At 42.1% G+C, this 25,885-nt stretch overlaps 1 protein-coding gene across 1 annotated transcript in view; it reads right to left on the bottom strand.

The window, feature by feature from the left end:
- Positions 1-480: 480 nt before the first annotated feature.
- The window catches only part of LOC143291101 (regulating synaptic membrane exocytosis protein 2-like), an 87,251-nt gene continuing 61,846 nt past the window's right edge, over positions 481-25,885 (bottom strand). The window contains exons 13-21 of the mRNA XM_076600725.1: positions 14,678-14,879; positions 12,120-12,256; positions 8,853-9,116; positions 8,263-8,392; positions 7,030-7,262; positions 6,244-6,379; positions 5,446-5,663; positions 4,441-4,580; positions 481-738 (exon numbers count right to left, since the gene is read on the bottom strand). Of these exons, the coding sequence (XP_076456840.1) occupies positions 520-738; positions 4,441-4,580; positions 5,446-5,663; positions 6,244-6,379; positions 7,030-7,262; positions 8,263-8,392; positions 8,853-9,116; positions 12,120-12,256; positions 14,678-14,879 (1,679 nt within the window). The 3' untranslated portion in view covers positions 481-519. The remainder of the gene's footprint in view (positions 739-4,440; positions 4,581-5,445; positions 5,664-6,243; positions 6,380-7,029; positions 7,263-8,262; positions 8,393-8,852; positions 9,117-12,119; positions 12,257-14,677; positions 14,880-25,885) is intronic.

Here is a 25,885-nt window from a genome sequence, read left to right as displayed (position 1 = left end):
AGGCAACTGAAGGAATACAGACAGTGGGGAAGAGAGAAGAGGACAAACTGTCAAGGGAGAAGAGGAGGAGGCTGGTACGGGTGGGAACGAAAGGATGGGCTACGCACAACAAACGCTCTGGATGAAAGCCCTGAAGACAGTAAAGGGCGTTTAAAGTAAAGTTAACACCAAGAAAGACGGCAACAGGAATGACTGAAGGAAGAGGGGAAGTTGGGGAAGAGGCTGGGGAGGGGAGTGATATAAGAGGGGACGGGGAGGGGGAGTGAACAACGGGGGTGGCAAGAAGTAGGGAGATTTATAATATACATGATGATGGTTTGAAAAGTCTTGACGACTTTTTGAGGAAGTGATTTAGAAAGACAATAACATACACACACACACACACAAAACAAAGAAGAAGAAATGGAATGGAATGGGCAAGGGGGCAGGGTTGGAGTATGGGGAGGCAGGGTCAGAGGAATGGGGGGGGGCGGGGTCAGGGAAGGGGGGCGGGGTCAGGGGCAGGGCAGGGGCGTGTCACTAGGACCTGGCCAGAGCCTCCAGGTTGGAGCTGGAGTCTTGCAGGCCGGCCTGCGCCAGACCCGTGGTCGATGAGTGGTGTGCGAACAGCGAGGACGTGGGGAACAGTTTGTACCAGCCAATCACAATGTTGCTGAGGTCAAGGTCATCCAGCAGTATCTGGGCCACGCCCATGAACACCTTCTTGTCCATGCGACCGTAGTCCCCCCAAACTGTCACCTGTAATCAGTGATTATGAATGCGAGAAGTCAGCATAAGAGACAATTTTTCAAGGGAACAGCTTCTGTTCTTTGACAAGAAAAAAGTTTATTTTCAAGAGAGAGAGAGAGAGAGAGAGAGAGAGAGAGAGAGAGAGAGAAGAGTGTATGTGTATGTGTGTATGTGTGTGTGTGTGTGACAGAGAAAAAGAGAGAGGTAGAGCATGTGTATGTGGTTAGAAGTGACTTTTTCTTTCCACCTTGAAAGTCCTTTGTCTGTCAGTCAACTTAATTCAGTACAGCTTTTCTAACGCCAGGGCATACAAGTGGAATTTTTCAAATATTTTCATAACAAATTTGGCCAGTATGGCTAATAGGATAAAGTAAGAATGATAATATTAATAATCATAATCATAATAATAATAAAATATTCATATTGTACTAAATTTTGTGCAGAGACAAATCAAAGACCTTTAACACCAGTCATTTACTTGCATGCATAACCTTGGTTCAGGGTGACCAAGACAAAACTTACAAATACATGCCAACAGAAAGCCAGAGAAACTAAATGGCTTGGATAAGTATTTGTGCACACACTGCTGTCATACTGATGTAAATGCACTGCTGTCATACTGATGTGAATGCATTGTTGTAATACTGATGTAAATGCATTGTTGTAATACTGATGAAAATGCATTGCTGGAATACTGATGTAAATGCATTGCTGTCATACTGATGTAAATGTAATATTGATGTAAATGCATTGTTGTAATACTGATGAAAATGCATTGCTGTCATACTGATGTAAATGCATTGTTGTAATATTCACCAAAACGCATTGCTGTAATATTCATCAAAATACATTGCTATAACATTCATCCAAATGCACTGCTGTTATAGTGATCTAAATGCAATGTGGTAATATTCATCTACATGCTTTGCTGTAATATTCATCTGTAATATACAGTCCCTGTAGGACTCACTATGACTGACCTGTAATATCCAGCCCCTGTAGGACTCACTATGACTGACCTGTAATATACAGCCCCTGTAGGACTCACTGTGACTGACTGACCTGTAATATACAGCCCCTGTAGGACTCACTATGACTGACTGACCTGTAATATACAGCCCCTGTAGGACTCACTATGACAGACCTGTAATATACAGCCCCTGTAGGACTCACTGACTGACTGACCTGTAATATACAGCCCCTGTAGGACTCACTGATGACAAACCTGTAATATACAGCCCCTGTAGGACTCACTGTGACTGACTGACCTGTAATATACAGCCCCTGTAGGACTCACTGTGACTGACCTGTAATATACAGCCCCTGTAGGACTCACTATGACAGACCTGTAATATACAGCCCCTGTAGGACTCACTGTGACTGACTGACCTGTAATATACAGCCCCTGTAGGACTCACTGACTGACCTGTAATATACAGCCCCTGTAGGACTCACTGTGACTGACTGACCTGTAATATACAGCCCCTGTAGGACTCTGTGACTGACTGACCTGTAATATACAGCCCCTGTAGGACTGTGACTGACTGACCTGTAATATACAGCCCCTGTAGGACTCTGTGACTGACTGAGCTGTAATATACAGCCCCTGTAGGACTCACTGTGACTGACTGACCTGTAATATACAGCCCCTGTAGGACTCACTGTGACTGACTGACCTGTAATATACAGCCCTGTAGGACTCACTGTGACTGACTGACCTGTAATATACAGCCCTGTAGGACTCACTGTGACTGACTGACCTGTAATATACAACCCCTGTAGGACTCACTGTGACTGACTGACCTGTAATATACAGCCCTGTAGGACTCACTGTGACTGACTGACCTGTAATATACAGCCCCTGTAGGACTCACTGTGACTGACTGACCTGTAATATACAGCCCCTGTAGGACTCACTGTGACTGACTGACCTGTAATATACAGCCCCTGTAGGACTCACTATGACTGACCTGTAATATACAGCCCCTGTAGGACTCACTATGACTGACCTGTAATATACAGCCCCTGTAGGACTCACTGTGACTGACTGACCTGTAATATACAGCCCCTGTAGGACTCACTGTGACTGACTGACCTGTAATATACAGCCCCTGTAGGACTCACTGTGACTGACTGACCTGTAATATACAGCCCCTGTAGGACTCACTATGACTGACTGACCTGTAATATACAGCCCCTGTAGGACTCACTGTGACTGACCTGTAATATACAGCCCCTGTAGGACTCACTATGACAAACCTGTAATATACAGCCCCTGTAGGACTCACTGTGACTGACTGACCTGTAATATACAGCCCCTGTAGTACTCACTGTAACTGACTGACCTTAATATACAGCCCCTGTAGGACTCACTGTGACTGACTGACCTGTTATATACCGCCCCTGTAGGACTCACTGTGACTGACTGACCTGTAATATACAACCCCTGTAGGACTCTCTGTGACTGACCTGTAATATACAGCCCCTGTAGGACTCATTATGACTGACTGACCTGTAATATACAGCCCCTGTAGGACTCACTGTGACTGACTGACCTGTAATATACAGCCCCTGTAGGACTCACTGTTACTGACCTGTAATATACAGCCCCTGTAGGACTCACTATGACAGACCTGTAATATACAGCCCCTGTAGGACTCAGTGTGGCTGACCTGTAATATACAGCCCTTGTAGGACTCACTGTGACTGACTGACCTGTAATATACAGCCCCTGTAGGACTCACTGTGACTGACCTGTAATATACAGCCCCTGTACGACTCACCATTACTGACCTGTAATATACAGCCCCTGTAGGACTCACTGTGACTGACTGACCTGTAATATACAGCCCCTGTAGGACTCACTGTGACTGACCTGTAATATACAACCCCTGTAGGACTCACTGTGACTGACCTGTAATATACAGCCCCTGTAGGACTCACTGTTACTGACCTGTAATATACAGCCCCTGTAGGACTCACTGTGACTGAGTGACCTGTAATATACAGCCCCTGTAGGACTCACCATTACTGACCTGTAATATACAGCCCCTATAGGACTCACTGTGACTGAGTGACATGTAATATACAGCCCCTGTAGGACTCACTGTGACTGAGTGACATGTAATATACAGCCCCTGTAGGACTCACTGTGACTGACTGACCTGTAATATACAGCCCCTGTAGGACTCACTGTGACTGACTGACCTGTAATATACAGCCCCTGTAGGACTCACTGTGACTGACTGACCTGTAATATACAGCCCCTGTAGGACTCACTGTGACTGACTGACCTGTAATATACAGCCCCTGTAGGACTCACTGTACGGCCAGTATGTATGAGCTTATATCAAAGATTGACGTAAGTTTACAGTTGGGCCAACAGCAAAGTGAGAGCTGTATTATCAATGGTTTCTCCAACGCAATGAGAAATCATTTACAGCTTAGTCTTTTGTGAAGGACTATGACTCTCAAACTAAGAGGCAAAACTGGACTGGCTCTTAGTGCTGTAGCCTTGGGGGCTAGCTGGCCTTTTGGGAACCATCCAAATGCCGACTGTCCTAAAACCCTGTTGGCCGAGAGAGTGGTGCTCTAACTTGGGCTAAACACTCTCCACTATAATCAAATTCTAGCCCAGATAGTCGGGACAGCAGTTGCCTCCTCTGCTGTTCTAATGGTCATAGCTGAAAACGACTATTATACAGGACTGACCTGTAATATACGGCCCCTGTAGGACTCGCTGAAGACCAGCTGCTGTTGGTACAGGGGGTCCAGGGTGCGGCGTGCCGTGGTGGTCTTCTGCTTCTCCACACAGTGCTTCCCTTCCAGCAGATACACCTTGACGTAGGGCGCTGCAACACACAGCCCTCAGCACTCACACACCTTTTGCTTTCTTTCTTTCTTTTCTCCACTTTTTTGTTTTTAATTTATCATTATTCTATTTTTGGGTGGTACGTACTCACACACCTGATCATGTGTTCCTTGGTTACTGTATCATGTTTGCTCTTTTTTTTTCTTAATCTTTTTCTTTTGGGGTGTACCTATCCTGACTGGAATGCTTCGAATCTGAAAAGAGGACCTGTTGAACTCTTCACACACACAACTCCCAACAGAAAAAGGAAAGTGTCAACCAGTTAACGCACTGAACTCCTTACAGAAAAGGGAAGTTTCAATCATTCACACATACACTTCCCCACAGAAAATCAGAACTGTTTCAACTGTTAACGCACACAACTCCTGACCTGTTGAACTCTTCACACACACACCTCCTAACAGAAAAAGGAAAGTGTCAACAGTTAACGCATAGAACTCCTTACAGAAAAGGGAAGTTTCAATCATTCACACATACACTTCCCCACAGAAAATCAAAAGAACTGTTTCAACTGTTAACGCACACAACTCCTTACAGAGAATCAAGAGATTTGTTTCAACGGTTCCCACACACCTTCCAGAAAATGAAACTAATCATTTCAACAGTTTACACAGAACTCCCCACAGAAAAAAAGAAAATCATTTCAACTGTTTAAACACACAAAATCCAACAGGCAACAAAAAAAGAAACAAAGTTTCAACAGTTTACATAAACAACTCCTTACAGAAAAAAAAGAAAAAGAAAATTCACACACACACACACACACACACAACACCCCAACACAGAACAAGAAAGAAGTTGTTAACTCAACCGCCTACACCGAAATAACCACCCGTCACACTTACCAGGTAGAACACGAGCGCCAGGCTTGGAGGTCAAACCCCGGGCGCGGATGACCTCGACCTCCAGGTGACCTTTGCGGTCGTAGAGCCCCAGCTGTATCTCCCCCAGACAAGGGGCCCCCAGCACCTGCCGGCCCACCAGCTGGGAGGGGCCCAGCCCCTCCACAAACTCTCCAAACTGGCCATCAGAACCCAGCCGCATGCCCGACGGTATCCACATTCTGTCCAACACACACACACACACACACCGTGTGTATTTGGCATAGTATAGACAAAAGAGATACATACATAAATATATAGAGATACTGATATTGAATGTGGCTTCTCATGCAGCCAACTGAAGTAATATACTTAACTTTATTTACCACCTCAAACACGCTTTCTGTCACACAGCCATTTTGCTTCACATCTACATCTTTTTCCACGTGCCACTTACTTCTTTTTTTCAAGTTAAGCTATAACTTTGATAAATATCAACTAATGTCACTGTACTTCATAACCCTTCTGCATACACCCACACTTTCTCACAAGAATAGACTAGTAGTAGATTTGCACATGTATACAGAGTCAAGCCCACACATATAAAAACATGTAAGCACTCACACTCTTAAAAGCATGCGCACACAGACACACACACACACTCACAAACATATGCACAACTCACACAAACACAACTCCCCAACACACCTCTCCAAACACATACTTGCACAACTCACACAGTCTCCTAACCCCCCTCTCCACACACACACACACACACACACACGCACAGCCCACACACTTGCATGCCCGTGGAGCACTTACACGCTAGAGGAGTCACTACTAATACTGCCAATGCTTCCATCGGTGGAATCTTTAGACGCCTGCTTGGACATGCCCCCTCTCAAGTCAATGGGCCCCACTTCCTCACTACGTTGAAATGAACTGCGTTTCTTGCCGCCTGCAAGCACACGACATACAAAACCCCAGCTTCAGTTGGCATGCTGCGCTATCTGCCAAAAAAGTTCGTCCTTGCAGGACAAAACAACACAAGGTGTACCAATTAAACATGTCAAAGACATACTATCCCTCATAAAAGAAACCTTTCTGATAGCATTGGACACCAACTTGGGTTAATTCTCGATCATTTAGCCCTGCGATCCCAGGATGAAAACTGGCCATGTCATTTTTTCTGGTAGAGACAAAGCAGTAGAAAACGGCGGAACGGTGGAGGGTAGAACATATTTGCACATGTGAACAAGTATGCACAGGTATTCTCAACTGTTTTTTTCTAGCATGTATGATAACAAATAATAATCAAAGGAATTTTATGTGTTTTCTTTATAATCATGAATCCACTGAGGAACAGTTGTGTGCTTATTCAATAAAGTCTTCATTTCTTTTGAAACATAATAACAATAATAATTAGTGTTTATATAGTGCTGAATTTTGTGCAGAGACAATTTTTTGTGTTTGGAAACATACAAAATAACAAAACAAAAAAAAGAAAGAAAAAAACAAAAACAAACAAAAAACCCTAAAAAACAACCCCTCCCCACCATCCCCCCCAACCACCCTACCCCTCACCCTGCAAAAAACTTGCATTCTCACCTCGACCTGCGAGTTGTGTGGCACTACTGCTGCGACGGTTCAGTCCGACAAGGGAGGCCACCTTGTGGCCCAGACTGGGCCGTCGCTTCCGGCCCTCCGTGACGCTGGAGGACACGGCCGAGTCGGACATGCTGCCATCGTTTTTCTCAAAACCCTGACTGTCGTTGGAGGAGCTGCGAGTCACCTGCTTGCGAGGGATGGTGGTGCGGCTCTCCATCTTGGACGTGAACTCACTGTGCGGGCAGAATAATAATGAGAATTAAATGTCGACTGATGTCGATGGGCGCAACAGCTGAAGTGGTAAAAGTGTTGTGACTTTCAATCTGAGGGTCCTGGGTTCGAATCTCGGGAACGGCACCTGGCGGGTAAAGGGTGGAGGTTTTTCCTATCTCCCAGACCTGCTAGTACCTGAACCCCATTCCTGTGTACACCCACGCAGAAGATCAAATATGCACGTTAATTAAAGATCCTGTAATCCAGGTCGGTGTTCAGGTTATGGAAACAAGAACAAACCCAGCATGCACACCCCTGAAATTCGGATTATACAGTCATACACGTTAAATGTTACATGTCTGTCTGAGTGTGTATGTGTGCGTACCTGAAATCTGATTCAATGACACAGGAAATGAAAGAAGAGTGCCCAATGGCAGCCGTCAGTTGGCTCTACCCAGGTAGGCAGTCAGTTGTGCAAATGATCCCGAGTTTTTGAAGTGCTAAGAGCTTGGTCTCAGGGTGAGGTTAGGCACAAAAAGTATCCTTATCATTCTTTATCATGTAAAATACAAACAAGCTGACAGACCACAGACAAAAACCACACATGCATGCCTAACCGCAAGATCTTATCAAGAACTGATGATGTAAAAGTCAGGAACGCTGGAATTCAGAAGAATTTTCAGGAACACACTAAACTCTCACAAATGTGACGGTTTTCTATTCTTGTAAACATGGCCACCATCACTAAGGTCTGGAAGCATCTTTTTTTTTTCATTTTCTTTTCCATTTTCTGCGTTGCTTCGAGATTTCTGCAAGCTGTATATCCTTCAGTAACCAGATAAATAAACACAGATGAATTAACTATAGAATCATACAACTGTACACAAATAAAAAAAACCAAAAAAACTCACACTACTGAAACACACAAACATATACAAACAACATAACCCTGATTTTACAGACCTGAGCACAGAAACATGACTGCAGGTACACAAACTCATCACATGACAGCACACTCACCTCAGTTTGCGCCGTGGTCTCTCAGACTGTGTGGAGCGGACACTGATGGTGCTGACCTTTGACACTTCAGACATGTCACTCGTCTCTGAATTGTCGCTGGCAACATCGTCGGACATGTCAGGGCTGAATTCTGTCACAAAAACGCAACAGTTTATTCGAAGCGACTATGTTATCGGATATAAAGCAATTCACAAACGTGCAGCAAGGCCTTGGTCCACTGAAATGTGACACCTATTTAACCCATTTTACTCCAGGTACAAGTTAATTTGTGACATGGTTACTTCCCCTGTGGACCTGCTACAAGTATTCACATAGCAATACACTATTCTAATGTCATTCATTCTTGCTTGGCACAGCAACATAATGACCAATGATACGGAAACAATACTCTACCCCACTTTATTCCTAACAGACTTCAAATACAGAATGAGCGATGATACAGAGATAAACATTACCACCTTTATTCCTATTACAATACAAATAACCAACGATATGGAGATAAACAGTACAGACCTGTATTCCTTTTAGAGTTCAAAAACACAATGACAATGATACAAATGCTACCCACCTATATTCCAAACGCTACCCACCTTTATTCCTACGTCCACGATGCCCCCTCTCAAAATCTCGCCCCCGATCGTAGCCTCGGTCCCTGGAGCGCTCCAGACGGTCGCGGTCCCGTGACATGGAGCGGTCGTGCCTGTCACCATAGTCGCCGATGCGACCCGAGCGACCGGAGCGCGAGTGGTGGTCGTAGTCGAGGCGATGGTGAGGCATGTTGCTCAGGCCCCCTTCTTGCTGCAGCTTCATCTTCAGCTTCATCAGGCGTGCACGCTCCTCCAGGTCTTGGGTTACTGAAACCACAGCGTTTTTTTTTTCATTGTTATTTTCATCCTCAGGGTGTTGGGTTACTGAAACCACAGCATTTTTCATTGCTTATTTTCATCCTCAAGGTCTTGGGTTACTGAAACCACAGCGTTTTTCATTGTTATTTTCATCCTCCAGGTCTTGGGTTACTGAAACCACAGCGGTTTTTTTCATTGCTTATTTTCATCCTCCAGGTCTTGGGTTACTGAAACCACAGCATTTTTTTTCATTGTTATTTTCATCCTCCAGGTCTTGGGTTACTGAAACCACAGCGTTTTTTTTCATTGTTATTTTCATCCTCAGGGTGTTGGGTTACTGAAACCACAGCGTTTTTGACTCACTTGTGTAAACAAAGTGAATAAAGTGTTTTAACCCGGTGTTTGGTTGTGTGTGTGTGTGTGTGTGGCAAACTTTAACATTGACATTTTCTCTGCAAATACTTTGTCAGTTGACACCAAATTAGGCATAAAAATAGGAAAAATTCAGTTCTTTCCAGTCATCTTGTTTAAAACAATATTGCACCTCTGGGATGTGCACAAAAAAAGAAAGAAAAAAAAAGAAAAAGAAAGCTAATTATATGCAAACTGCATTTACTGTTATATTTATATTTTTTTGTATTCTCTAAACTTGGCACTTTGATCTAATATTCTGACACAACAACAAGAGCAGTCATTATTATCATTTTTTGTTCAAACAGGAACTTCTTTTGCTAAGCATGGAAGTTTTATTTATTTTGCAAATGTTTTGGTGGGGATAGTAAAGAAGGGAAATTACTCTGTAATTAACGCTAGGGGACTTAATTTGCTTTAAACTGATCTTTCTCATCTTAAACATTACATTTTGAAATTATACTCATTACATAAAAAGCTTGAATTTTTTTGTTTTTTTAAGTGTATCACAAGTGAGTCTTGAAGGCCTTGCCTCTCTTGTTCATTGTTATTTTCATCCTCAGGGTGTTGGGTCACTGAAACCACAGCGTTTTTTAATTGTTATTTTTATCCTCAAGGTGTTGGGTTACTGAAACCACAGCATTTTTCATTGCTTATTTTCATCCTCAAGGTGTTGGGTTACTGAAACCACAGCATTTTTCATTGCTTATTTTCATCCTCAAGGTGTTGGGTTACTGAAACCACAGCATTTTTCATTGCTTATTTTCATCCTCAGGGTGTTGGGTTACTGAAACCACAGCATTTTTAATTGCTTATTTTCATCCTCAAAGTGTTGGGTTACTGAAACCACAGCATTTTCATCCTCAAGGTGTTGGGTTACTGTAACCACAGCATTTTTCATTGCTTATTTTCATCCTCAGGGTGTTGGGTTACTGAAACCACAGCATTTTTAATTGCTTATTTTCATCCTCAAAGTGTTGGGTTACTGAAACCACAGCATTTTCATCCTCAAGGTGTTGGGTTACTGTAACCACAGCATTTTTCATTGCTTATTTTCATCCTCAGGGTGTTGGGTTACTGAAACCACAGCATTTTTAATTGCTTATTTTCATCCTCAAAGTGTTGGGTTACTGAAACCACAGCATTTTCATCCTCAAGGTGTTGGGTTACTGACACCACAGCATTTTTCATTGTTATTTTCATCCTCCAGGTGTTGGGTTACTGAAACCACAGCATTTTTATTGCTTATTTTCATCCTCAGGGTGTTGGGTTACTGAAACCACAGCGTTTTCATTGCTTATTGTTAAAAGGTCTTGAATTACTGAAACCACCACGTTTTCATGTGTACATTGGTTATTGTTAGGCCCCAGGTCTTGGGTTACTGAAACCACACTGTTTTCACGCGGACATTGCTTATTGTTATTCCCCAGGTCTTGGGTCACTGAAACCAGTGTTTTCAGACGTTTTCATGTGCACATTGCTTTCTGAAACTACAGTGTTTTTATGTGCACATTGCATCAGACTGAAGTTATGATACAGGGCTTTCACTCTGTTTATATGTTTATTCCAGGAATGTTTAGAACATCCAAGGGATCAGCAGCGTGTTGTTTCCATTTTCAAAGCATCGGTGCTGTACATTTATATGTTATTGGAAGCCCTGGGTTACTGATAAGGCATGAAGAAGGGTGATAAGGCATGGAAAAGGGGCAATAAGGCATGGAAAAGGGGTAATATGGCATGGAAAAGGGGTAATAAGGCAAGGAGGTAATAAGGCAAGGAAAAGGGGTAATATGGCAACAAAGAGAGGGGTGATGAGGCATGGAAAAGGGGTAATATGGCATGGAAGAAATATGGCATGGAGGAGGGGTAGTAATATGGCATGAAAAAGAGGTAGTATGTCATGGAAGAGGGGTAGTAATATGGCATGAAAAAGAGGTAGTATGTCATGGAAGAGAGGTAGTAATATGGCATGAAAAAGAGGTAGTATGTCATGGGAGAGAGGTAGTAATATGGCATGAAAAAGAGGTAGTATGTCATGGAAGAGGGGTAGTAATATGGCATGAAAAAGAGGTAGTATGTCATGGGAGAGAGGTAGTAATATGGCATGAAAAAGAGGTAGTATGTCATGGAAGAGGAGTAGTAATATGTCATGAAAAAGAGGTAGTATGTCATGGAAAAGGGGTAGTAATATGGCATGAAAAAGAGGTAGTATGTCATGGAAGAGGAGTAGTAATATGGCATGAAAAAGAGGTAGTATGTCATGGGAGAGAGGTAGTAATATGGCATGAAAAAGAGGTAGTATGTCATGGAAGAGGAGTAGTAATATGGCATGAAAAAGAGGTAGTATGTCATGGAAGAGGGGTAGTAATATGGCATGAAAAAGAGGTAGTATGTCATGGAAGAGGGGTAGTAATATGGCATGAAAAAGAGGTAGTATGTCATGGAAAAGGGGTAGTAATACGGTATGGGAGAGGAGTAGTATGTCATTATGTCATGGAAGATGAGCAACAACAACACCACGAACAATCACCAACACCAAAAAAAAAAACCCCAAAACCAGCCACCCAAAACAAAACACAACATGACAAGAGACCAACTCACCCCTGTCTCTACTGGCTTTCTGTGCTTCTAGGGGTATGGCAGGTAGCTGGCGTTTCTTTGGTGATGGGGTGCTGCCCGGCGTCCCCCCTGTTGAGCGAGAGGAGGGGGGGAGGGTTCGGTGAACACCAGGATCCCGCCTGCTGGCAGAAAGGAGGAAATGAACAATAGCATCCCCGAAAACTGAGTATGGCTGCCTAAATGGCAGGGTAAAAATGGTCATCCACGTAAAAGCCCACTCATGTACATACGAGCGAAGAAAAAGAAGAAGAGAAGAATGATAGCAAACAACAAGAGCAATAATATGATAATACTAATATCAATAATAACAATATGATAATAACAATATATAAATGAATGAAAACACTCTATTCGAATTGCAGGTCTATACTTCAGTGAGTGTATTGTGTGCGGGTTTTTGGGGTTTTTTTTTTTTTTTTGTTGTTTTTTTTGGGGGGGGGAGGGGGCAGGGGGGAGCAGGGGGTGAGGGGGGGTGTTGTGTGTGTGTGTGTGTGTGTGTGTGTGTGTGTGTGTGTGTGTGTGTGTGTGTGTGTGTGTGTGTGGTTATGTGTAACAATGGATGTGTTTCATTTGTGGTCATGTCATAGGAGTGCTTAAATATAGGAAAAATAATACCATGGGGGGAAAAAAATCTTTTAAATTCTGATAGTACACATTGTTTCCTTGCCACTTCTCTCACTTTCTGTCCATCTGCAGGAAACCCGGTGTAATGACCACAAAAGAAAAACATTCTGACAGATGTCTGAGAGTGTAAATGTAAGAGTTACTGAATGGAAGAATGAGAGAAGAAAGAACAAACACATACATACACGCACACCAGTGATAATGAAATTATTATAAAAATAAATCCATCTTCCAACATAAAACCATCAATATGAACTTCCACATTGTAAAAAGACACTGAAAATAAGATATTTTCTTCTTACGCATATTGCTTTCAACAACTTGAAATGTTTGCAGTATTTTATGATGATGAACATCAGTCAAGCACAAATTTAACCAGATACTTTCAAATGTACAAATGTCACATCTAAAACTTCTGATCCAAGGACAGTACTAAGTACAGAAACAATTTCAAACATACAAATGTTTGCATGCAAAATCTGGTATGACTACTGTCAGTGTCGTGAAAATGTTCACATTTCATATCTCTGTCTTTTACATTTGACATGCTACAGATATATTACCACATTTCTGTTAAATGCCAAATATTCACATTCCGTACCTTTTGTTGACCTACTTTTACACTTTACAACTTAGTTTTATCTACATATTTCTGTTTAGTGTTCCAAAGTACTTAACATGTTGCATGATTTCTCAACAAAGTTAACAATCCTAGCAAAACACATAATTTGAGACTTGGCCAGTGTAATGTTGGGGAACAATTTACTTGCGTTACCCAAAACCTGAACCTTGCCAAGCGTGAACAAAATACTGTTACCCCTTTCCAGGCCCCTCATGGCTCATGGCACACACCTCTCTATACCCCACCCCCACCCCCCCTGCACACCCCCAAACCAACACCATCAAAAAACAAACAAACTTAAAACAAACAACAACAAAAAACACACCAAAGACCTATTTGTTCAAAACAACCTCTAGATGTGGTGAAGCGTAGTTGGTTGTGTGTGTGTGTGTGTGTGTGTGTGTGTGTGTGTGTGTGTGTGTGTGTGTCTCCTCCCACCAGCCCCCATCTTTTTTTCTTTTCTTTTTTCTTTTTTTTTTAAGCCCTTCTGTGAAGTCTTCATGTAGTGTGTGTGCTTGTGGGTGGGTGTTTGCTGTGTGTGTGTGTGTGTGTGTGTGTGTGTGTGTGGACGTGCAAGTGTTTTGCTCATATTTGCAATTCGTTGCACTGTCCTAATGCATAATTTTTTTCTTCTTCTTCTTTTACGTCTTTATGTGCTGTTTGGATGCTATCAATATCATACTCTATAGTGTACATCTCTTTTCATGTGAGGCTCCCAGAGTTCATCATATGGGAAATTTGCGCCATGTAAACACTTTATGTGGAGTGATGGCCTAGAGGTAACGCGTCCGCCTAGGAAGCGAGAAATTCTGAGTGCGCTGGTTCGAATCACGGCTCAGCTGCCAATATTTTCTCCCCCTCCACTAGACCTTGAGTGGTGGTCTGGACGCTAGTGATTCGGATGAGACGATAAACCGAGGTCCCGTGTGCAGCACGCATTTAGCGCACATAAAAGAACCCACGGCAACAAAAGCATTGTTCCTGGCAAAATTCTGCAGAAAAATCCACTTCGATAGGAAAAACAAATAAAACTACACTCAGGAAAAAAATACAAAAAAATGGGTGGCGCTGTAGTGTAGCGACGCGCTCTCCCTGGGGAGAGCAGCCCGAATTTCACACAGAGAAATCTGATGTGATAAAAAGAAATACAAATACAAAATATAACAATATTATCATATAAAAATAGGAGAAATAAACCTTGAAAAAAAAAAAAAAACCTTTTAAAAAAACAACACATAAGAACAACAACCGAGAAACCAACACAACCCCAAATTATCAGTGACGTATCGCTGACCTGTGTTCTGGTGGTGAGAGGGACCGGGAAGCCATGTCAGGTATGCGCTGGTGCGCCGGCGAACGTGAGCGTGACCGGATGTTCCCCCCTTGGCTCTCGCGGTTGGGTGACCTTGACCTCTGCATGGCGTGTTCAGGCACTTCCAGTTTGTCGGCCGAGGAGGGGTGTCGGCGCCGAGAGTTGATTTCGTCTCTTCCCACGACTGCAACAGTCCATCCCAATGTCACTTTTTCCAAGAGGTGACTGCAGTAACGACTAGACAACTGTTTATTCACACCGCCACAATGCTGTGATGTCTGTTACATTCCAAGTAAAACACTCGAGAAGAAGATCCTCTGCAATAGAATTACAAAAACCCAAATATCTGTGGTCTTACGATCATGTATACATAGCACAGCACAGAATACATTTACATGGGTCTCCTGTTTGCAATACTAATTCCACATTTTCATTTTTAAAAGAGATAATGAATAACCACCAAACAGACAAAAACAATAACAGATGAGGATGAACTTCTACTAAATACAACAAAACTTGCCTCTAATTTCTGCCGTTTTCTAAGGACCCTCCCTTCCCTCATTCCTACCCCCCTTAATTTCAACGTCTACAATTTTCTTTTGATTTCTCTAGCAAAGTCTGCTTTGTTGATGTTTAAAAAGAAGGAAGGTTGTTTTGTTCTGAACATTTTCCATTGCTGCTTTTTCTATCATCTTGTTTACATTCTTGAACTACACAGTCACATTCGGCGGTCGGTCTGTGTATATCTTCAGGACATGTCAGCACATTTCGTAACGCATGTGTGCTGTGCAATATGCAGGCTGAATGCACAATGGAATATGCCTAATGTTAACATTCATATTCAAAATGTATTTCTGTTTATAATTACGATGCAATAATTAATTGCAATGTTTTTAAAGTGAATATGTGAAATGCTTTTATTTGAGAACATATGTTTATTACTCCTGTTTAATCAAGTAATCCGTGTGTGGGGGGTGGATGGGTGCGGGTGTGTGCTGATTATCTGGTTGTCGTTTTCCGTACCTGATGCAATTTATCTTTATTCTTATCTTATCTATCTATTATAATCAATGTGCAATATAGTAGGCTATGATCATAATTATATTCAAAAGAATGTTTCTTAATTCTTTCTGTTTTTACATTAAGAATACTAGTTATTACCTGCAATGTGTGGATGAATGTATGAAATGGTGCATGTGATATTTTTACATTTGTGTCTTCATTATATTCATAAAAGCTGTTGCTGACTTAGTTATGGTCCCCATGTTGTTTACTTGTCTATGTTGTGATGATGCACCTGACCAAACTTCTCTAGTTGGAGATAATAAAGTTATTCTTATCTTATCTTAAAGCACTTGCAGAAACAAGAGACATGCTCTGTCACACACAGCCAACAGAGCAGGAGAACTCTGGTGAACACATCTTCAGTGTGGCGCATGACAAGGTCAAAGCAGCACTGGTATTTGACAGGGTTTTCCAATTGCCTGCCCACACCGTGTGTCTTTTAGTGATCATGCCGAGGATAAGAAAAGAGTTATGGAAATCTTGTTATCTTCTCAAATCCCTTTCTTGTATACTTTTATTGTAATGAACATTACATGGTAACATACTGTATTGCATTGCACTGTATGAATGACATAGCATGGTAATGTATTGCATTGCATTGTATGAATGACATAGCATGGTAACACATATTGTATTGGCCTGTATTACTTTTCCTCAATTAACATTTCTCTGTGTGAAATTTGGTCTGCTGTTGCATCAGAGATTGTACTGCCACAATGCAGCACCACCAAAACACACACACACACACGCACACACACCTGCAAGTGTGGTTATTTTTCTATCAAAATGGATTTTTCAACACAGTTTTACCACAGACAATCCTTTGGTTGCCACAGGTTAAAGAATTTAATGTGCGCTAAGCGTATGCTGTAAACAGAACTTTGCTTCATCATCTCATCTGACTGTCAAGGACCCAGACCACCGCTCACGGGGGAGTAAAAATCTCAGTCCCTACATGGGATTTGAACCCACGGACACTTGCCTCCTAGTCAGTCAACAAGCGATTCTGATTGAGCTCACTGTGCCATATGAAAGCAGAATGGAGGAAGCCCACATCTACAAGACCAAGAAGTATGCTAGTCTAGCCAGCAGCCTGAGAGAATCTGGCTTCCAAGCCAAAGTCCTCGCCACAGAGATTGGTGCAAGAGGGTCTGTGGGCAATCTGCCGACAGCCTTATGAAACAGCTGTCGATTTCTGGCAGAGAGAGAACATGGGCTCTCAAGGCAATGGCAGAAGCACCAAAAAAAGAGTTCCATCTGGATCTGGTCGAGGAGGAATGAAAGTAAACTTCATAAGGATTAAATTTCAAGACTCAAACTAGGCGTATGATAGCTCAGTGGTTAAAACATCTGCCAGAAAAGGTGACTCAGCTCTGAAGTGGTGACCACCATGGAGGTGCGGGGTCGAACCTGCTGAGGACCAGGAGAAAAAAAGAAAAGAAAAAAAGGCGGCAATACAAGGGCATCCAGGAGTCTTGACCTGGGTGCGGCCTGGCCCTCTTAGAGTGTAAGGAGTTAAGGGCCGAAACACTTGACTGAGGGGGACTTCTCTGAAGACCTTGTATTGTCCACCTCTCCCTAGAGTTTATCACATATTAAGACAAGGCCACTGGTCCACACATGGTATCTATCAAAGAGCTTTTTTCCCCCCTTGGTTTCTTGGGCTTCTTTTGTTGCTGTGGTAGCATGCTGTTCAACAGATCCTGACTTGTGGTCGGACACCCAGAAAGTCAGGTGGAAAAATTCATCGCCTGTGCATGTCTCAAACCTGAGAGATTGGCTTCAAAGGTAAGTTAGTTAATTTAACCACAAGGTCACCATAGTCAAGGCGATTTGTTTGATTTATGTTATAAGTACCATTTAAATTACCAGTGCCAAAATTGCAAGGAAATTCCCATACTTGAAGATGCAGTGGAGAAAAAAACAAAAATAACAAAAAACAGCACCATATTTCATAACAAGCCTTGGTCAATCACTTGGAAGTTTATGACTGTTTTTTTCATTCCCTGAATTCCTTTGGCCTACATATATCCAGACAGAAGGGGAGACCACCACACATGATACAAGAAACACGACAAATGAAGACTTCCTTATTTGGTGCTTACAAACATGTTGCAGGAGGACAAAACCTTATGACTGGTATATACACAAAACAGCAAGAAAAGATCTCTTTGTACACAGATCAGAAAATGAGCATCATTATCTGGTTCTTGTTGGAGGAGCTTTTGCTCATTCATCTACTTCAATCCTTCACAATCACTATGATAAACACAAAGATGACCAGTACTTAAGATGCAGCTTATTGTCAATGTCCATCCTATCCTGTTACGACTTAAAAAAAAAAAAAATTATTAAAAAAAAAAAAAAGTGTTGCTGAAAATACATCTGAAGTTAGCCCCCACCCCCGGACTGCCTCTCCCGTTAAATTTACAAAACTCTTCTGTGACGCTTATCTTGGTTAGACTAACAGAGGTATTTCATCAAATGTTTGTGTCCATTTTAGAAGGGGGAAAACCACTGATTGATGATGATAAGCTCAGGAAAGGTTTACAAAAGTGATTTGCTTCCCTTTAACAACCCAATGAGTCATACAGTTTTTGCGAAATAATTTTTCTCTAGAGAATTGAAACCAGTCTTCTTCAAAATGGCAACAGTCTCGGACTTGCAATCCTTTTCAACACTTGTCAGTGCTGCATGCACTTTAGGAAACTATCAATATTGCAGACAGTGGTGAAGAAGAGACTGAGGCTTATTGCTCCTTATTGTTCTTGTTTTGTTTTTTTTCTATGCTGAGTGCTTTTGAGTTTGTTTGGAAATATTCACAAAATATCGTAACATGTAATAACTTCAATAAATACTCAATAAATCACAAAGTGAGCCCTTTTGTCTCATTTTCCCCGAGAAAGTAGAACATATTATGCATCAGTCTGTGCTATCTCATGCATAAATTCTCGCAAATAGAGAAGCTATAATAGTTTTAATGTAAACAGTACTGACACAGTGTATGGAATACAGCTGACCTAAAAATGAAAGAAATGCTGGCAGTCATGGGGTCTTATATAAAAGTACTGTTGAAAAACACTGAATTCTAAGGATTGTTACTGGAAAACAAATGGTCCTAACCCAAGCACTGAATGTGGTACACTGCTGTCCAAAATGATGGTGATGTATTTCAATGCTCAGAACATCAACTTTTTATCAAAAATCAAATACATTTTTTTTTTTTTTTTTTTTTAAACAAACAAGACCACAGTAAGACAAAGATTGAAAGAATATGCAGTGCATTGAATTAATGGAACCAGGAGGGAAAATAGAAAAACATCAAAGAAAACAACAGAGGGGAAGGGGGAGGGAAGCAGGAGGGGGGGGGGGGTATCCTGGAAGTAAAACGCTGACCACACTAAAAAGAGAAATGCGGACAGAACGACCCGGTCAGAAAACGACGACAAAGACATGCACAGACACTGAACACAAGACAAACGTGAGAAGCAAAGACAAAGTCACAGTCAATCCCGAAAACTTAATTCTAACCATCGCTGTGGACAAATCACCACACAGGGACAGAGTTCCATCATTATCACTGCACAGAACAAACAGCCAGCAGAGGGGAAATGACTGCAGTGACAGACAAAAAGCAAGGAGAAAAGACAGCTGGCTCGGCTCACCATTTTCCACACCCCTTCAGCCACACACGATCCAGTGTTAAAACCCTTGCTATTTCCTCCCCCCAAAACCCGTGATGACATTCAAATGTGAACATTAACACTTTAAACTATATGTCTACAATCACCAGTATGTTTGACGGGACATGGAACAGAGTTGCTTCCTTCCTTCCCCAAACCACTACAATTTCTCCGCCCTTGCAATTTCCTCGAAAAACAACTCAAAATTTTCTCCAACCGATCTCTTAACTGTATTAAAACTTAGGGAGTGTCATTAAATCTTCAACTGCTCCATGGACAAAGTCAAATTGTTTATGAAAAATTTATAATAAAAAGAATAGAAAAAGATAAAACAAGGGCACTGAGAGGTTTTGAAAGAATTCCAAATCAGAAAGTCAAAGGAGCATGCACATCCACATGACTAGTATTTTTGAAGACACGGGGAAAACCAGATCATTTCACAAACACAGCAATGACAAGACCTGGCCTCTCTTTCTCTCAATCGGATATAAAAACACACAGACCATAACCATTCGCAAAACTGCTCAACACATCCTCACACTTTCAACCTGTCCTGCACACAAGTGCATGTATGCATCTGAAAGCAAACACATGCATGCACTCTCATGTGCACAGCCCCCACCAACCCCCACACTCCCCTTCACCTCTATCCCCTCCCTTCACACACACACACACACACACACACACTCATACACACACACACATGCATCCCAGAGGAACATATGTAGAAAGGCAGCAGGGAGCAGGAAATGAAACACACAATGTCCATCGTTGACAACCAGACAGACAACAGCCATGAGGTGAAGCACAGGGCACACACTGGATGGTGTTTCAACACTGTGTGCCACAGGCACCATACTTACAGACAGAATACTTCATTATCTCATCATGAGAAACTCATCCATACATACAGTCCAGGTAAGCAACCACACTCACACTCAACACAATTCTCAAGAAGGGGTCGCTGCATCTGGAGTAATTCATATACGCCACACCACATCTGCAAGGCAGATGCCTGAAAGCAGCATAACCCAACATGCTTGTCAGGCACACATTTTAACACGCTGACCTGGTGACCTTCCACTCTCTGATCAGTATCATCACATCAATCAATGACATTATTCCAAGATCAATCCTTCGATCAATGACTCCAGTGATCAATCAAAGATAACGTCCCCAGATCATTTCTCAGAATGTACTTTGCACAGATTTCACAAAATCTCGTCTAACAAAGCAGTATCCTCCATCCCAGCCTCCCAAAGAGAAAGCATGTATTGATACATTTTATAATGCTTTCCAGGTGGCACTGAAGAAAGGAAATGACTGTGAACCTCCTTCCCACCAGTGGATGGATGTGTTGTGTGACTTTTGGAAAAGACACTGAAAGTAAAGGAGTATCCACAAAAAAAACCAACCATCACCTCTCTCTTTTCCTGAACACACACACACATGCACATATATACATACATACAAGGGATGAGAACCACAGAAACACTACATAAACTGGACAATCAACCCTTTTGCTGCTCACATACATCATACACACATACAAAAGATGAGAACCACAGAAACACTACATAAACTGGACAATCAACCCTTTTGCTGCTCACAGACATCACACACACATACAAAGGATGAGAACCATAGAAACACTACACATACAGGACAATCAACCCTTTTGCTGCTCACAGACATCATACACACATACAAAAGATGAGAACCACAGAAACACTACACAAACTGGACAATCAACCCTTTTGCTGCTCACAGACATCACACATACAACAGAAATCTAAAAGACAAGGAAAGCACGCAATCTGAAAAGTGAACCTCCAAAGTTGATGGCAGAACAATAAAGGTTGGGGAAATTCAACATCGGCAGAACTCTTCTACTTTTCAGTCACAACACATCTGTAAAGGTTGGAAGCAAAGATACTGTTTTCCGGACTGGAGTACAAGTGCAAAGAGGACGGCTACTGGTTTAAGCGGTGTGGTGAATAATCTGTAACATCTTGTGCACATGTAAAGCACACACACAATCATCACCAACGTCTGACACCTCTATGTTACTGTTCTGTTACACTCCACAGTCAATTTTCTTGCAGCACACCAGCACTGCTCAACAAAGATGGTTTCTTCCCCACCTGTCATTGTACTTGGGTATCCAATCATGATTAAGAGAAAAAAAAAGAACTGACCTTACAACCATGTATGAATAACAGAGAACAAGAATTGTTGCAATTTCAACAAGCATGTGGTGTGCTTGGTATCTATCCTTGACTGAAAGAGAAAGGATACTGACCTTTCAACCATGTATAAATAACAAAAGAAACACGCTTCTTGTAATTTTGATGAGCTGAACTCCAGCACTGAAGGGAAAGCTGCCTTGATTACAACTGCAGCAGAAAACAAGGGTATCCCAGTCCACCAATGGATAACATTCCTTTGCTGACAACCAGCTGAGTGTGGAGTTTGGCTGCTGTCATGGTCCATGAACAATCCACAAACGGGTAACATTCCTTTGTTGACAAGGCATTGGGCGGGATTTTGCATGGGTATTAGTCTTTCAACAATCCTCCACAAATGGGTAAAATTCCTTTGTTAACAACCCACTGGGTGTGATTTTGCACTGGTGTTCCAGTATGAACAATCCAAAAATCTGTAATATTCCTTTGTTGACAACCCAGTGGGTGTAGATTCCGACTAGTGTCAGGGTCTGTTAACAATCCACAAATGTGTCAGGGTCTGTGCACAATCCACAACACAAGTCAGGGTCTGAACAATCCACAAATGTGTCTGTGTCTGAACAATCCACAAATGTGCCTGGGTCTGAACAATCCACAAACAGGTAACACTCCTTTGTTGACAACCAACTGGGTGTGGATTGTGACTACTGTCCAGGTCTGAGAACAATCCACAAACGTGTACGGATCTCTAACAATCCACAAATGTGTACGGATCTCTAACAATCCACAAATGTGTACGGGGTCTGTGAACAATCCACAACATAAGTCAGGGTCTATGAACAGTCCACAAATGGGTAACATTCCTTTGTTAACAAGCTGCTGGGTGTGGGTCGTGACTGGTGTCAGGGCCTGTGACACAACACTGAGGTACATGGTACGCTGCATCAGGTCCAGCACATCTCGTCAACACCTTCTCTCTTCCTCAACCCAAACCTTACACCGCACAGGACGATTATTTCTGAAGGGATGTGCTTGGGATCTGGTCAGCAACTTGTCCACAAGCTGCTTTTACTGATAACGTTTCTCCCACTCTCTTTCTTTCTCTTTCCCCTTCCTCCAGTTCGTGCATGCGTGCAAGCAGGCGCACATGTGTGAAGCATGTGTGTGAATGAATGTGAACAACAAATAACATAAAATTTCCCTTCCTCTCCACAAGGAAAAACAACCCCCCACTTTTCAAATGAATGAAACAATCACAAACAATGGTATCAAATAGTCAATCACATTAAGATTCGAGATGTAAAAAATCCACTCACATCAATCAAAAGGCATCAACAATCACATCATGACAAATTAAAAGATCATAATTTTGTGTACATAAAATCAACAGACCATCACATTCTTCATTGGGGAAATTAACGACAAGCAGTCTGCATACCAAAGTTCACAATAACAATCTGAAGGTCTGTTAAGTTTATGAAAAGAAAACGACAAAACAAACCCTCACTTCAGCAACTGTACAAGTACACCAGCACTTCAGATTCAAGTACATCAGCACCTCACAAGCACACCAGCACCTGACAGCAGCAGCGTGCAGGGAGAAGCAGTGCCATGGACATGCAGTGCAAAAAAAAAAAAAAAAAAAAGTTTCCATGACTACAATACTCAGGAACAGCAGACAGCTGCCACGACTACAACGCTAAGAGCGCAGCAACACCAGAGGGCACTACCTGTGCCGCTGCGTCTCCTGGGCGACCCATCTCGGTCCCGTCGAGATCGGCGGTGTTCACCTGTGTCGGACATGTCCTCACTTCCTAGCGGTGTGCTACAGGGGCTGCCTTCACCTAACGCACACACACATCACACCCTGGTACTTTCTTCCACACATAAAATGACGGGAACGCTGCTGACATTCTGCAACCATGTGGGGGAAGAACAACACGAGGGATGGTTGGTCATGAAAAAAAAAAAAAAAAAAAAAAAAAAAAAAAAAAAAATCCTTTTCAAGCTTCCGAAACATCACAAAACAAAACATTAAGTTTTACACCCAAAGCTTTTTCTATCTTTCTTTTTTTTTCCTTCCGCAAAGCACTCCTTTAGCTGTGGTACATCACAGGCTCTGTCTGTGTGAGGATGGCTGTTATTGGTGTGTGGTTGGCATCAACTGTATGAGTGGCGAGTTAAAAGACCGCTGCGTTGCAGTACACATGCTAATGCATAATACAAAATTGATTCATTCCTGAAAAAAATATGTAATAACGAAAGATCAGAAAACCGTATGGTAGCTTTTAAACAACCTGTCAACAAGCAGCACTGGACACCAACTCTGTGATGTATGACCACTCACTATCAAATGAGCTGGAAGTCATCTATGGTGGTATGCACAAAAAAGTTAACATTTTTTGCTATGAAACAGAAATGACTTAAGTTTGGACTCTAACAGATTTGGATTTTCTTTTTTCAATTGCATAACCACATGACTGGGTAACCACTACTAAAATGATTACCAAAATCCATTTTAACCATGCAAAGCAAAACATTCTATATGAACTTTTAACCCATACTGGTTTGTTTCTCTAAACACAATATGTTGTGCAGTACCGTTTATAGTTCATTGCAGCAGCACAGTCATGTTCTGTCTGATTAAAAAAAAAAAAAAAAAAAAAAAAAAATTTCCACTTGCAAGAGAAACGAAGTTCATCATTCAGCCAGTAAATTCATAACAAATGAAAGTAATAAAATTATGATATGACTTAACTGATGGTGGTGGATGTCACACATACATATTACAAACATAATTCTCTCTCTCTCTCTCTCTCTCTATATATATATATATATATATCTCATAAACATAATTCTCTGTGTGTGTGTGTGTGCTCGTGCGAATGTTAGAAACATCTGGAGATTATCCATTGTCCTATAAACATCTTAAATAAATGTATCAGTAATATGATAAATCTGAGAGTGACAGGCTGACAAAAAAAAAATTGTTTCAGAACAACTTTTTTTCCCCTTTGGAACTCTGTTTTGAGCTTTGATTGGAAGCCTGCTAAGTTTCTGCTGAACACAGAGGTTTCTAAGCACTTAAAATCTTACAGTTATAAGTGTGGCGTGGTGTGGTGTGGTGTGTATGTGTGTGTATGTGTGCGCTGTGCACAGCTCACATGCATGCAGGCACACCAGCATGTGTGCATGGTGTGTGCATGCCATGTGTGTCTGATAGAAAGGTAACTGTTTTATACTTCTTTTTTTTTTTTTTTTTTTAATCACCTGGTGTCCTTTACTGCCTTCTTTGAAACACGTGTCAAAGTTAATTTGAGGACATGGAAAACACACTTCTTCTTCTTCGTCTGCGTTCGTGGGCTGCAACTCCCACGTTCACTCGTATATACGCGAGTGGACTTTTACGTGTATGACCGTTTCTAACCCGCCATGTAGGCAGCCATACTCCGCTTTCAGGGGTGTGCATGCTGGGTATGTTCTTGTTTCCATAACCCACCAAACGCTGACATGGATTACAGGATCTAACGTGCGTAATTGATCTTCTGCTTGCGTATACATACGAAAGGGGTTCAGGCACTGGCAGGTCTGCACATATGTTGACCTGGGAGATCGGAAAAATCTCTACCCTTTACCCACCAGGCGCCGTTACCATGATTCGAACCCGGGACCCTCAGATTGAGGGTCCAACGCTTTAACCATTCGGCTATTGCACCCGTCGGAAAACACACCAAATCTTCACACAAACAGCAAACCGATCTGCTCACTGCTGCTGCTGGCCACAATGCCAACACTCTGCTCATGAATCTTTCAGCCAGTCTCTTGTTCTTCTGCACTGGAGGACGGCAGCTCACACACGCATTCATTTCAGCAGTTTTCTCCTATAAACCGTTCAGGTAGTCACACTCCAATCTAAGGGATCCTGTACATGCCAGATTCCTATCCACAAGGTCCAGAGTTTCAATGGAGGCGTTGTGGCTGAAACGTGTGGGTGTTGGACTTCTCAGATCCAGTGTTCACCAGTGATCAGGGTTTGAGGGACCTGTTACAGCATGGTGTAGCGTCCTTGGGAGATGTAGTTTACTTTGATTTACCTCTCTGCCCTCCAGGTGTGAACAGGTACTGGACTTCCATCAGGGAATGTATCATAAAAGAAGACAAGAGAGGCAAGGCCTTCAAGACTCACTTGTGATACATTTTTTTTTTAAATCCAAGCTTTTTATGTATTGAGTATAATTTCAAAATGTAATGTTTAA

The sequence above is a fragment of the Babylonia areolata genome, chromosome 16 (assembly GCF_041734735.1).
Source record: "Babylonia areolata isolate BAREFJ2019XMU chromosome 16, ASM4173473v1, whole genome shotgun sequence".
Lineage (NCBI taxonomy): Eukaryota > Metazoa > Mollusca > Gastropoda > Neogastropoda > Buccinidae > Babylonia > Babylonia areolata.
The sequence above is the reverse complement of the archived record's forward strand: the minus strand, read 5'-3'. Positions and strand labels throughout refer to the sequence as shown.